The sequence below is a fragment of the Sceloporus occidentalis genome, unplaced genomic scaffold (genome assembly GCF_023333645.1).
Source record: "Sceloporus occidentalis isolate IW3139 unplaced genomic scaffold, rSceOcc1.0.p SCAF_3, whole genome shotgun sequence".
In the NCBI taxonomy this organism is placed as follows: Eukaryota; Metazoa; Chordata; class Lepidosauria; order Squamata; family Phrynosomatidae; genus Sceloporus; species Sceloporus occidentalis.
The window spans coordinates 147,258,153-147,273,890 of NW_028316983.1; the positions used below are offsets into that span (position 1 = coordinate 147,258,153).

Genomic DNA, 15,738 nt, shown 5'->3' on the forward strand with positions numbered 1-15,738 from the left:
CTACAGTTTACAGCATGATGATTCCACTTTAACAGCCATGGTTCCATCCTATGGAATCTGGCCTCTGTTTCCCCTTTCACTTCTGTGCTCTCAACTCCTCTCTCTCCAAGCATGATAGGCTTTTTAAAAAGAGGGCAGTGGGACACAGATGCACTAGTGCAAGTAATCCCACTTGGCCATGAAACCCATTGGGTATCCCTTGGCTAGTCACATGCTCTCACCAATGGCAAACCTCCTCTGAACTGATCTTGCCAAGAGAACCTCATGATAGGCTCACCTTAAGGTCGCCAGAAACAACTTAAAGAACATAGTGCATGCGTGCGTGCGCACACACACATACCATCCATGTTTTGATCCTAATAAAACTGGGGACTCAAGTAGAAAAAGTAAAACAAACATCAAAATCAGTTCTTTTTTTTTTAAAGAATGATTGGTTTTTCCTTCTTATTCTATCTTATTTTTAAATTCTTTGGTTTTGTATCTGAAGACCTGGATGTGAACAGCAGCATTATTCCTACCTACTCAGGTCAAGGGGATGGACTCTATTCCAGTTAACACTGTTCTTACTACAGAAAACCAACATACAGGTACAGAGCTCACCTATATAACTTCAGCAGCAGCAGCAACCCTGTCAATTCATAGTGTTTTTAAACACCTCTGTGACAGCCCAAATGGGGAAATAGAACAATAAATAATAATAAATAAATAAAAGTTTTATTTTTATACCGCCCTTCCACTGATCAGGGCGGTGTACAACATGTTAACAATTACAACAGTGACATAACATTAACAAAATGGAAGCATCTGTGAAAGAACAATATTTTATGTTCCTATATCCCAAAATCATTTTATTTCAAAGGGGGGAGTGTTTATTGTTGTTAACTACCCTTGAGTCAACCTCAATTCAAGGCAACTCCAAGCCCCCCTATTCTCAACCACTCTGCCCAGGTCCTCCAGGCTCAGGTCCATGGCCTCTCTGACTGAGTCTACACATCTGGCATGTGATCTTCCTCTCTTTTTCTTGCCCTCTACCTCTGCGAGCATCACCGTCTTTTCTAATAATTCATGATGTAGCCAAAGTATGACAGCTTAATTTGTTCATCATGGCTTCCAGGGAGGATTCAGGCTTGATCTGTTCTAGAACGCATTTGTTTGCCTTCTTGGCTGCCCACAGTATCATCAACACTTTCCTCCAGCACCACATCTCAAATGAATTGATTTTCTTACTATTAGCTTTCTTCACTGTCCAGCTCTCACATCCATACATAGTGACTGGGAATACTAGGGCTTGGACAACCCTCACTTTAGTGTTCAAAGTTCTATCTTTGCAATTTAGGACTTTGTCTAGTTCTTTAATAGCTGCTCTTCTCAATCCTAGTCTCCTAATTTCTTGATGCAGTCTCCATTCCGATCACTGTTTGATCCAAGGTATGGGAACTCTTTGACTATTTCAATTTTCTTATTATCTCGGATGACTTTTTTGAAGATCTTCTATGGTCATTATTTTTATTTTCCTGATGTTTAGAATTAAGCCTTGGTACTTTCTTCTTTAACCTACCTCAGTAATTGTTCCAAGTTCTTGCTGTTTTCTGCTAGTAATATTGTGATGTCTGCATATTTAAGGTTGTTGATGTTCCTTCTTCCAATCTTCACTCTCCCTGTCTCTGAGTCTAGGCTTGTTTTTCATACTATATTTTCTGCATCCAGGTTGAATAAATAGGATGATAGTATGCTGCCTTACCTTACCCCTCTGCTGATTGACCTCTTATTCTGTTCTGATGGCAGCCTCTTGACCTAAGTATAAATTACACATCAGGATTATCAAATTTAGTGGCACTCCCATTTCTTTGAGAGCATTTCATAGTTTTCCATGATAAATACAGTCAAAGGTGTAATCAAAGACGTGAAGATTTTCTTTTGGAATTCCTTGGTGCACTACAGTATGTTTGAAATGTGGTCCCTAGTGCTTCTTCTTTGCCTGAATCCAGCTTATATCTTTGGGATTTCTTTCTCCATAAATGGCAGGAGTCTTTTCTGCAGAATTTTGAGCATGACTTTACTTGAATGGACAAGTAATGCGATGGTTCTATAGTTACTACAATATTTTGTGTCTGCTTTTTGGTGGTCTATGGGCCATTGTTTTGTTTTCTATGGCCTGTTACAGACAGCCAAAATAAAGCTGCTTCGAGTCACAGTGGAGGTATGGTGTTTCAATGATGCATGCGTCCTAAGAGTCCAGAAGTTGCACCAAAGCCACGCTCCAGCAAATTTTAATTCGAACAGTACTTGATTCTGTCTCTGTGCATTATAACAGTTCTATTGCTATGTCATTTGTTCCTGGTAATTTATTCTTCTGCTTTCTAGAATTTGAGGTGCATCTTCAGAGGTTCAGTGGTTTCTTCTTCCCATGTGTCAATCTGTTTCACATTTTAATACAGTCGGCCCTTCTTATACACAGATTTTTTTTTATATATGGATTCAAGCATCCATGGTTTGAAAATGTTCCAAAAAAGTATAAATTTCAAATATCAAACCTTGATTTTTCATTTTTTATGAAGGGCACCATTTTGCTATGTCATTATATTTAATGGGACTTGAGCATACACGGATTTTGTTATACATGGGGGATCTTGGAACCAAACCCCAGCGTATAACAAGGGTCCACTGTATTCTGTGTATTGTATTCATCATTTTTTATTTCATTATATTATTATTATGTTCCTTTTCTGAGCCTAGAGCATCCCCATCCTTGGTTTAAATTTCTCTTTTAAGTTCCTGCATCTTGCAGAACAGGTCTCTTCTTCTGTTTTTGTTGTCGGCTTCTATTTCTTTGCACTGCTTGCCATAGTAGTTCTTTTTATCCTTGTGCACTAACCGTTGGACGGGAGAATTCATGGTTCTGAATTTGTACCTGTCTCCCTTTTCTTTTGCTTCTCATCTTTCTTTGACTGCTTGAAGCATTTCATCTGTCATCCATTGTTTCTTCTTCTTTTTGGCCAATGGTATTGTCTTTCTGCATTCCTCTTTGACCATGTCTCTGACTTCTGTCCATAGTTCTTCTGCGTCCTCGTTGACTAGGCTCAAGAATGCAAATCTATTTCTCACACTTTTTAAAAATCCCGTTGGAATGTTATTCAGATAATATTTTGGCATGGAGATTGATTTGGTGTTCTTCAGTTTTATTCTAATTCTGGAAATTAGTAGTTCATGGTCTGTGCCACAGTCTGCACCTGGTCTTGCTTTTGCAGCAAGAATGGAGCTTCACCATTTTATGTTGCCTATTATATAATTCTTTGGGTTTTGTGTTAACCATCTGGCAATGTTCATGTGTACAATCTCTTCTCTGGTTGTATGAAGAAAGTATTTGCGATGAATACTTTTTTTTAACTCTACTGTAATTTGATGTATTTTATTGTTGTAATCCGCCCAGATTCTTCGTGATTGGGCAGGCTAGAAATAAATCATCATCATCATTATTATTATTAGATTTTTGGCCTCGCAAAACGTATTAGTTGCTTACCTGCAACCCAAATCTTCCTACTGCATCTGATTCTGCTCTGCTTCTTACTTTGGCGTTCCAATCAGCTATGATTACCAAACAATCCTGTTTTGGTGTGCTGTCAATTTCTTCCTGGACTCCATTGTAGAAATTCGCATTTTCTACTTCCTCTGTCTCTGTGGTAGCCAGTGTACTTAGCCCTTTTTCCAGCTATGCCAATAAACAGCACAGGGAAAAGAGAAGACAACCAATCACACTAACAACACTCCAAGATGTCTATTTCATCAGGAGTCTTAACAGCCAAGAATACAACCCATGATCAATTGACTTTATAACTGTCACTGGACAGAGATGAGAGAATGCTGACAGACATGCAGTTCCTACTGTATTTGGCATGAAATAAGTCACTGCTAACACAACATTGCAGCTTTCATCACACATTGCCAAAAACGTGACTAATGTTGAAAGGATTTCCTGCCGTCTCTGCTATGAGAAACGGCATGTATTTGACAGATCCAAGGATCTTGTCCCACACCCATGTCTTTTTGGCAGGGACCCATCCCACTCATAGTAACGCCTATTCTCTGTAGCAACTTGCTTTGCTTTCACTCATCTGGTTTGATGATTGCACTTTATTTATTTTGAAAAAAAATTGTATTACAGTCTCTTGAGGTGAAAACCTTCTTTCTCAATCCATAAGAACTAATACATAACACAGAGTAAGTAAAACAAGTACCCAGATTGTTGGAGGCAATTGGCTTACACATTGTAAACCAATTAGAGAGTGCTAACTTCACTATGAAGTGGTATAGCTAATGCTAATGTAGACAAACAACTAGCAATGTTTACAAGGCTTTCCAGAAATCCTACAATTATGAAGGAGTGCATCCCTTTTTTATTGTATCCTTCCCAGTGCCAGCTTCTGAAAACTCACCACAGTACATGTACACTGGAAGGGTGACTTTTTCCAGTAAGATATCATGAATCAAAAGGCCAGTTCTACTTTCCCAGGAACTGTTTCCCCATATTCCACTGAAAAACACTCTGCAATTTAAGCATGCATATACCATTCTCTACTGATGTAGAATACATACTATTTGCACTTGAATTACAGTATCCATGTCTTAAAAATGTAAAATTGGAAACAAAACTTTACAATAAATCTGTCAAATTATGCTAGCAAATCTTTGTAGAGGCAACAAGAACATAGCTAAGGCTACTGAACTGCTGAGCTTCTGCCCTGCTCCAAGCCCAGCTGTGAGTCTAAAAATCTAAGAGAGGAAGTAGCGCAGTGATGGTGAACCTTTTACAGACCGAGTGCCCAAACTGCAACCCAGACCCCACTTATTTATTGCAAAGTGCCACGTCCCTCTGGCTTTCTAGTAGGAAACTCTGGCAAACTCTGTGCTAGGGTGACAGCATGTGTGCCCACAGAGAGGGCTCTGAGTGCCACCTCTGGCACATGTGCCATAGGTTCGCCATCACTGAAGTAGAGTATAGATTATCAGGTCTCATCATCAAATCCTAGTCCCAAATACAGTACTGGAAGCACAATGGAGGGTGAAATATGCCCTCTCCAGTTTACTGGATCTCCTCTACAAACTGTTCTTTCCCCCAAATACTTTAGAATGATAGTTTGGAATCATACTCTGGCTCATAATATGTAGTTGAAACTTTCGGACAATAAAATTTCCAACACTCTGTAATTAGACAACACAGTTTAACAAAGGGACTGGCATTTAGTAGTTTGGGAGGGAAACCTTTTCGGTGAAAGAAGAGGGATAAATTAGTTTCTAGGGAGAAGAATGGCAAGCACTAAAGCTGAGTTTACACTATACTGCTCCTGCTTTAGCACTGGCCTAACGGATGTTTTTGTGCTATGACACATATAAGGTCTTTTGTCAGAGAAGTAGACAAAGCTGTGAGAAACACCATAGAGCCACCAACTTTTAGCCGTCAGCTCTCCCCAAAAGAACAGAGGAGCTTAAAAGCCACATGTTTTACTGCTATCTGAAACAAGAGGAAAAATTCCACCCCCTTTATTGCTGCTTACCCTTCTGCCTTGTCTTTCCCCTCTTCACCTTACCTTGCTGTGAAAATACCATGAATACTGCTGCTGCCTGCTTGTTTGTCCTATGTGTAAAGCACCACTGGCTGTCCTGTACAGTGAGCACTTTCTTACACAGTAGTCAGGTAAGTGGTGTCAAGTGAAGGTAGGGAGGGAGAGAGGAGAGATGGAAAGTCTGGATCTCTGCCTACTTAACAAAAGGAACTTTAATGAATGGGTCAGAAAAGAGATGAAGTGAAACCCAGGACCAGGTAAGGCTCTCTGAAACATTAACAACTTCTGCTGGAGGTATACGAGCTTTAGAAATATCAGACTACTCATGATTTCCCATCACATGTACTCACATGTTAATCAATACAACACAAGTTTCATGCTAGTAGCTAATCTACTTGTGCAGCACAATTATGCGATTTAACTGCTCTTGTGTTTAAACATTTTCTAGATCATTTAAGTTTACTGGTCATCCATCAAACAAACAAAAGTCCTTGCACACATTGAACTGGAAAGGTCCAGGTGAGCCTTCTCATTAGCAGGCATCTTTTTTCACTTGCAAACAAGATGACTGCCAAAGATGCAGTCTCCTAAGCGCAGCCTGAAACTGCAGTCTATCTGTACTTTGTGAGTCCAATGAATGTACTCTTCTGAGGTCCGAAACACATGGCAAAATGACATGGCTTCAGGCTGCGTTGGAGGCACTGTGTTTAGATGATATATGCCCCGAACATGGCCTGAAGCCATGACAATGCCATGCCATTGCATAAGAACTGGGCCAAGAAAAAGTGGACAGAATCCACTCCTTCTGGTAGCCCAGTTCAGGATCGTTGTGGCAGCTTGGATTGGAACTAGGCACATGCAGTTGCCATGGTCCTGGTGCAAACAGCACCAGATTGGCCCAAGACCGCTCCATCCGTGCCATCTGTTTCAGGACTGAATCTTCCTTGGAAGGTTATTTCTTTTTTTTTAAAAGAAGAATTTTGATATGCAAAGCAGCTTCTAAACTGCAGATTTGGAGGGAAGGTGCCTTATTATGTCTAAGTTTAGTGCATATCACATAATATTGTTATTAGCAATAGTGTGAAAAATAATACTTCATAATATTAGTATTGTCTCTACTCTACTCAGACAATTGCCAGATCTTGCTACTTGCTTGAGGTGGATATAAGAAAAGGTGAAAATGCCATCTTCATTTTGAAAAGTGTTGTGCAGCATTAGTACTGATCACTATCAGTACACAGTCACTGAAGCAGTACCACTCAGAATACCACTAAACATCAGAGATGGACTCAGAAATCATTTTAGCCTCATTAAATGGAAGAACAGTTCAGAGAAACAACCGAGAAAACAATCAAGTTCCGACCAGCAGACTCAATCAACCAGCAGATGCAAGAGCTTTAATTGTTCCTCTTTTTATTTATGAACTTTCTAAAGGTCTCTTTCCCCCATTTTTGGATGGAATTGCTCATTCAAGACTAGTGGTGACAAATTAATTTGCAGCCCAGCAAGACATAACCCAGTGGGAAAATCATTGTTCAGAGTGAAATGAGGTCTAAGTGAATAAGCCACAAAGTATGTGCAGACAGACAGCTAGACAGATTATATGACCACAGGATATATATGAATTGAAATAACTGTCATTCAAGAAGAGATTAAGATCATGGTTACATAACCACATATCTTACAATTCACTGTTACAGGGGAAAGGATTAAAACCCCTCCTCTGCACTTTTCCCCTTATCCAAGTGCCAATTTGTATTGCCCCAACCCCTACTACAAACTTCATATTCAAGAAAAAGTCTGGAATAATTAAAACAGCATTCAGGTACCTGATGAGAACACACTGGTTGTCATGACGTTTCCATAGGCAGCGGTAGCACTCATTGGCAACAGCAAAAATATGAGGTGAAATTTCTCCCAGGTGGTGTCGGCTATATTCCTCCACTGTGGTGCGATCGTATAGGCCTGGGATGGTCTTATACGGGTTTACTGAGGCAACTATAGAACCAATGTAAGTCTGGAGGAAAAAAATAACATAGGATTGTACATGCAGGTAAAAGGCATTTGATTCTTAGTTTAACAATGTCTTTGACAAGATACAGCATATTCTAGCACATAAATACTGTCCAAAACTGCGGGGTGTTCTGGGGTGACAGAACATTATGGGACTGTTCAGCTTGTAACTAAAGGTCCCCCAAGGGAAATTATTTGCACACTATATTACTTAATAAAAGGGGAATCCTATGAACACACTCAGCAATAGGTTTCAGTAAACTGAATGTGATTTGCCTTCAGGTTAAGTGTGTATTGGCTTGCATCCTCAGGCTACAAACTGAACATTCAGAGTTAAGACATAATCCACTTTCTAATACTCATTTTCTAGGGGAAGTTCTGTAGCATGTGGAAACCTCCCAGCTCCAGGTAGTCAGGTTTTGCTCCTCATGCTGTTTAAAATAATGTGAAACCACTGGGAGAGGTTTCCAGAGTTTTGAGGTCCAGTGTTACCATGAAGCTCCAAGGAAGCTGTTTGACTGCTAAGTCAGTGCCTGCTGTCATTAATGGACCAAATGAAGGTATGCTAATAGAAGTTTAATTCAAACAAGACAGAAATGCTCATGTCAACAAAAAGGTATTTGTAATATGATTCATCTATAATATGGTCTCCATTATATTTCTTTGATAAATCACTGATATTATTTTTCCCCCAGCATTTTTTAGACAACTGAAGAAGACTTGATGTCGAAACGTGTTTGGTCCTATTTCTATTTTTATCGATTTTATACTTGTAATGGGCTTGTACTGTAACCCCTCCCATTTGTCTTTTTGGAGCTGTTGAATACTTTACTTGAACCTGCATTTTGTATGTTAAACATCTCCCTTCACTTTGTTCATTGGTTGGGATTTATAGTTTTTCAGCCTAGTACATATTGGTTTTATTAGCATTTGTTTGTATTGGTTTGAGTACCATTATACTCTATCTTTGGGCTCTGTACACAGATCCTACTATTCCTGCCTGCCTAATTGATTGGCAACATTTTTAATCCACCTCTTTCTTCTATTTTGTTCTTAATAAAACTGAGCCATCTTTTGAAGCATTTGCTCTTTCTCTCCCCCCCCCCCCCTAGATTTTTCTGTTTTGCAACATTTCTTTTTGGTTTAGGGTCACACTTCTGTGTTTTTGCCAGCCATTTTGATGAAGACACAAAAACAGAGAACTCTATTGACCTCAATTCCACCTCTGCCTTATTATGAACTGCTGGTATCTATGGCAGGACTATGAGAAAAGACATTAGGATGTATTTATTTATTTATGGTAGTATTATTTCTGACAGTATGGATCTCCAAATTTCAGACTACTTCGGAAGATGCTTGCTCCTGAAATATGTCCTCCAAAATTAAGTGTTTGGGGTTGAATTAATCCAGCTTCTGAGAAAAAAAACCAAATATGTACATTTTCTTTTTCTGCAACAAAAGAGTGAATAGTCCCCTCAAACTGTCAGTATTGGCACTGACTATTAATACATACCCACAGTCTGGATAGCCCAGTGTGATGTAGTGGTATGAGCACTGGATTATGCCTCTGGAAATCAGGGTTGAATCTCTGCTGAGTCATGAAAACCTACTGGATGACCTTGAGGCAAGTCACACTCTCTCAGCTCAGAGGAAGGCAAAGGAAAGCCCCTATGAACAAATCGTGTCAAGAAAACCCTAGATTCATTTTAGGATTGCCATAAATTGGAAACAACAATCCCTCCGAGTTGCTTAAAATAGCCAGCATTTAACACTGGACTATGACTCTGGAGACCAGGATTGAATCTCCCACTGAGCAATGAAAACCTGCTGGGTGACACTGGGTAAGTCACACACTCTCAGAAAAGAGAAGGCAAGGGAAACCCCCCTTATGGACAAATCTTGTCAAGAAAACACCATGTTAAATTTGCCTTAGAGTCACTATAAATCAGAGAAACGTTAAAAGTGTTGCATGTTTGCCAACCCCATTTAGTCATTCAGGAAGGTTTGCTGAAAATGAAGAAAGATGTTATTTGAAGCTCTTTTCCTTGGCTTTAGTTTTTTAGAAGATTCTGCATATCATATTACAACCCTCCCACTTTGGAAACTCTTTAGAAGTTCCATTTCAAATAAGCATGAAGTCAGTCTTTGCCATATGTGTTGAAAACACTATGGGACTGCAAGTTTGAAACACTGTAGATGGTGGTAAGAGGTTTATTTAAATATTGGCATCTACCATTAAAAGTCCAGGTTTCAAAGACCACACTTGGATCAGTGCCACACTTGGATCTGAGCAATGAATCCTCAAGACTAGAGGCTTGGCCAAAATCCCAAGAACCATTCACCTTTTTATAACAGAAGGCTTTCTACCGTCCAGTGCACATATGTATACATATATAATGTGACAAACTATTTTTGAGACTTGGAGGAGGGGGGGTGGAAAGGACATGATGGGTAGGGTAGAAAGGAACAGCAATCACACTAGGTGCTGCACTTTTAAAAGTGATTCCCCAGGAAACTCACAAAATAAGACCTGGAAGTAACAGATACGCTATGGTGCTTACTCCTTAGCACTTGGGAATTGCCTCTGCACATGGAAGGTTACTTATTTCTAGCCAATCTTTGCAACTAATTGCCACTGATAAATAATCCTCTCTTGCAATGTTGCCTGTAACGCTACTCAAAGTAGATGGTCCATGGATCAGTGCTTATTCATGTGTCATGATCATGGATAGTTTCCAGGAAAGAAATGAGTGTAGCCATTGGACACAAATATGCTGTCAGTCTCTGGCCCTACAGCTGGTCCTAGTTTAAGCAGCTCTGGCCTACTGTACCTAGAGTCCCAGTGTCCTCTTTCCTTCTCATCTGGACCCCTTATCATAAGCTCATTGTACTAATTTGTTTTCCCTTGGCTTCATTATGTGTGCCAAGTAGGTCAACAAATGAACAGAAGTCAGCACAAAAGAGGACAGGAGGCAGCTGTACAGTTTGGCTTGCTGCTTTTTTTAGTCTTATCCTAAAGACAGGCATAATTTATGGGCACATACACTGCTAGAAGCCATGACATACCAAAGTTGTGGTAAGAATGGCCTGCACTTCAGCTTGTTGCATGCTAATTTGAAAGGGACTGAGTCCAGTTCTCTTCCTAAATTATACGTTAATCATTGGAGGCCAAACATCTTTCTTAAAAGCAACGGTTTAACATGTCAATGTGATTATGTGTTCCAAAAAATCTTCCACCCTAGTCATATCATTTCTGTTATGGAAATGTCAAACCCTGTAATCACACTTTATGTTCACACAAGCTCACTGAACATTACTGTACAATACAGCACATAGAACATATTTAAAAACTTCTTCTGAAAAACAAACATAAGATAATTTAATTTTGCTCAAAAAGGAATGTGTTTTCTTTCCCATCACGCCAGCCTGCAGCTGGTTGCAAAGGCACGCCTCAGCAAAAGGCCAAGCGGGAGTTAGTGTGTGCGTGTGCGCGCGCACACACACACACAGGGAAGAATGTCTGAATAAAGATTACAGGGAATCCAGATTGAAGTTTGTAAGTAACTAGCTTCAAACAACTAGTTATGTGTAATTAATTTCTATACCTGCAACAATGGTATAATTCCATTACATTGCATTAAGGGATGACTTTACTTCTTTTGCAGAGTAGCTGTTACTATTTAATTACTTTGGTAGTTAACAAGAGAGAAAAAATGCCCCACAACAGGAGTTCTGTAAGTTTCATTTAATCACCTGACTCTCAAGCATGGCAATAAAAAAGTTATCAACCTTTAGATGTCACGTAAAGACATTTTCACCTCCACAATAAAAACTTCTAGTATATTTAGAAGGGAATTGTGATTTCATAAGGCTTGTAGGAGAGAAGATGCACCCTTTCTGGTAAGAAAAAGGACATTCTAAGAGAGTAAATGAGGGCTAGCCCTAAGAGGTTGTATGAGCTCCGAGAGCACCTCTTCGCTTGTTCCTGTTAGGTTTTTGCAGCATCTTCTAGTTTCACTGTGGTTTTAAGGCCAATGCAATTTTAGGTTGCATCAATAAAAGTATAGTGTCTAGATCAAGAGAAGTAATAGTGCCACTCTATTCTGCTCTGGTCAGGCCCCACCTGGAATATTGTGTCCAGTTCTGGGCACCACAATTCAAAAAGGACATTGAGAAACTAGAGCGTGTCCAAAGGAGGGTGACTAAAATGGTGACAGGTCTGGAAACCATGTCCTATGAGGAAAGACTTAGGAACCTGGGGATATTTTGTCTGGAGAACAGAAGGTTAAGAGGTGATATGATAGCCCTGTTTAAATATTAGAAGGGATGTCATATTGAGGAGGGAGCAAGCTTGTTTTCTGCTGCTCCAGAGACTAGGACCCGGAGCAATGGATGCAAGCTACAGGAAAAGAGATTCCACCTCAACATTAGGAGGAACTTCCAGACAGTAAGGGCTGTTTGACAGCGGAACACACTCTCTTGGAGTGTAGTGGAATCTCCCTCCTTGGAGGTCTTTAAACAGAGGCTGGATGACCATCTGTCGGGGATGCTTTGACTGAGAGTTCTTGCATGGCAGGGGGTTGGACTGGATGGCCCTTGTGGTCTTTTCCAAATCTATGATTCTATGATTATGCACTGCATTGTTCTCACTCTTTCCTGCTGATTTTATTATGTGCTTTAAAAAAAACCTGTTATTTTTTGTGTTTTTGATTTACCTATACACCACCTAGAAAACTTTGGTTGTTGGTCCGTCTAAAAGTGTAATGTATAAAAATAAATAAATAGTAGGCATTTGACCTGTTTTTTGGGGAGAAAAGGCATTTAGTGTTTGTTTTTTAACTGTGTGAAATTTGCAGGTTCCCCTAAACTGGGACTGAGAAGGAGGTAAGAAAAAGGAGGACATGACCTCACTATAATTTCGTTTAGTGCTACTAAGTGTTATGGTCTGTGGACCATAATTGTCCCTGGACAGTTTAAAGGAAATAAATATATAATTGTAGCCAGTGGGCACAAATATGGTACTAGCCCCTGACACATGCAGGAAAAAACCTCCAGTCTCTCATATCAGATAGTTTAAGAAGCAATGGCATAGCTAAAACCCTTACCAGCTAGACTGTTAGTTCAATATCTAGAACTTGGACACTACATAAAAATGTAACAGATTAGGGAAACAGACCTATTGACCTGAATTTCCAAACTATTTCTGGTATCTGGCTAGAATCCAAGAAAGAGCAAAATAATTCATTGTTTCATTGATCATTAATGTGCAGCTATTAGCTCCCTGAGGGATCTCTTGAGAATAAAGCTAGACAGAAAAGTATGCTATAATTAGATGGATCAAGTGTTATTAAAAGAGCTTACTGAACCAAAACGATGAAATAAAGCAGTTGCAGACCCAATTAAATCTGATGAAAACTATTCAATACATTACTTGAATGTTGCAAGTTTAATTTAAATTCCACAGTAGTTTTTGTGATATTAAACCAGAATATATTAAACCTTCTTCCTAAAATGTTTAAATAAAATTGTCAGTGAACAGAAAGTTAACCACAAGATGGGAGGAGGAAAAGGAAGGAAAGGTGGCCACAACCATGGCCTTAATCTAACTGAGCTGATGAGTGCCATCTTTAATGTACAGGCCCAGTGCAACATTTTTTGCTGCCTAAGATGAGGGCAAGATAGGACCTCTTCCCCATTCCATGTACAGTTGCAAACTAGAATGACAGCTGAATCATAATCCACCACCCCTCAACCCTATCTGAGGCAACAGGTGAGTATAGGGGACCTGGAACAGGCTTTATAACATGCATCTCCTACATTCAACAGAGGAGAACAACTGGATGAACAACCGTCTGAGCACCTGCTGTCTGAGAGGGGTCATCTCACTGTACCTAACGGTAGACCCAACCAGGTCAATGTGATCCTGTTTCTAGCAGGCACTGCCAACATTTATAGTTTTTTCTGGGTTTTTTGGGCTATGCGGCTATGTTCTAGAAAATTTTCTTCCTGACGTTTCACCAGCATCTGTGGCTGGCATCTTCAGAGAATGCTTGCCTGGAAAAAGTGGGTATATATATACTGTGTGAGCCTGGGAATGCAGGAGTGATTTGCATGTGTATTGTTCTGTGCTGATGGCAGGCCTCAGGCTGGGAGGTTAATGCAAAAGAGGATTAGTGCCTGCTAATTGGTGATCATTATCTGCTGTATGGTAGAAATACCTTCCCTTTGGGTGGCTGCTTGTCTTCACTCCTCTGGGTTTTCCTGGGCCTGACAGCCCTTCTGATGTCTGAGCTGGAATAACCATTAGCCTGTAGAGCCCAGTCCAAGTGCTTCAGTTCATCTTCTAAGAAGTGGGGTTCACAGATGTATTTTGCTCAGTCTACCAGTGTTTTGATTGGGCTTCTTTTTTGTCCTGGGTGATGGTTGGAGTTCTTGTGCAGGTATTGGTCTGTATGTGTGGGTTTTCTGTATACTGTTTGACCCAAACGTTGGTTCGGTTTGCGGATGACTAAGACATCCAAGAATGCCAATATTTGCTTTTTACCTTTGGCCTCTGTTGCCTTTAATTTGAGCCCCTGCATCTCCTTTCTCTCTTTCTGTCAATTCCTATCATCTCTTTGGTGTTTCACGTTCCCTTCCTGTGCCTTCCACTTCCTACCTTTTCTCACAACTTGTTTCCCCTTCCCTTAGCCACTGTTCTCCCTGGCAAATGGGCAAATTTACCAAGCAAAGCAAAGAACCTATAGGTTGAGTCTCCCTTATCCAAAATGATTGAGATCAGAAGTATTTCGGATTGGGGAGGGGGTGGCTCGATGTTGGAATATCTGTATTTCCATACGCATATATAATAAGATATCCTGGCAATAGGACCCAAGTCTTAATACGAAATTCATTTATGTTTCATAAACACCTTATGTACATAGCCTGAAGGTAATTTTATACAATACTTTCAATAATTGTGTGTACACTGAATCATCAGAAAGCTAAGGTGCCACTATCTTGGTCATCCATGAAACATGTTTTGTCAGATTTTGGAAATCTGGATAAGGGAGACTGAACCTAGAGCAAATAGAAGTGTGTTTAGCAGGTAGTTCCCTTAGATGTGTTCTTAGGATACATCTTAAGAGACAAGAATATACTGTCAATGTTCAAATCATTTAGTTGCTTAGGCCCGTTACAAACGGGCCAGAAAGTACGCGCAGAGCGCATACTAGGGTTAGGTGACCTCCTAACCCTAGTGCGCGCTCTGCGCGCACAAAATGGCGGCAGCTGTTCCACACGGCTGCCGCCATGATGACGTCATGACCGCGCCGCCTCTATACGGGGCAGCGTGGACATGACGTCCTCGCTCCGTGCCAGGGCACTTAGTGCCCCCTTAGCGCGGAGCAGGAAGGAGCTCTGTTTTGGAGCTCCTTCCTGGTTTGGTCCACTGGGCGCAGCCTTCACACGGCTGCACCCAGCAGACCAAAGGAGAAGGGGCCAAGCGGCCCCTTTCTCCTCCTCCATGCCGCCGCGGTGTGTCCTTGGGGCTTGAAGCCCCAAGGAGACCCCTTTCCAGGCTGCGGAGAAGCGGCCTTTTGCCGCTTCCTCACGGCCTGGAAAGTGGAGGATCGGGGCCTCAGCGGCTGCCGGTCTAGCCGCTGAGGCCCCGATACCCTGGGGAAAGGAGCGGGTACAGGCCACCGCTTTTTGGTGGTCTGTAACCTGCCTAAGAAACTTGTTAATTCAGCTGACTCAACAGAATGATATAGGTATGAAAAGAAGTAGAGGTCTGGTTTGCTGTCAGAGACAGGGAAGACTTTAATTATTCAAAACCCTTCCATCCACCTATCACAAAATGACACTTAGCTAATGTCATGAACAAGAGAAAGCTGTCTTATAATATTAATACTGACTGAGAAGAATAAGTCCTCCCTGGTAAGTGAATCATTACTGTGTGCCTTACAAACCCCTTGAAGTGTACCCAGAAGCAAAAGAAGATTTGAATACTTCAGAGCACATACTGGAAGGAAAAAAAACCACTGAACAAATTTCTTCGTTATGCTTAAAAGAGCACATGTGTTAATGGGAATGCTTTTAGTACTGAATCATGTGTGAGTTTACATATTTATTTAATGGTTTTATTTTTAGCTCTCACTCACCCTTCTTAAATAGCTCCCTTTCA

At 40.6% G+C, this 15,738-nt stretch overlaps 1 protein-coding gene across 1 annotated transcript in view; it reads right to left on the bottom strand.

Moving 5' to 3' along the window:
* The window catches only part of LOC149316943 (unconventional myosin-X), a 199,075-nt gene that overhangs the window by 92,698 nt on the left and 90,639 nt on the right, over positions 1-15,738 (bottom strand). The window contains exon 4 of the mRNA XM_089516575.1: positions 7,391-7,578. Within this exon, the coding sequence (XP_089372701.1) occupies positions 7,391-7,578 (188 nt within the window). The remainder of the gene's footprint in view (positions 1-7,390; positions 7,579-15,738) is intronic.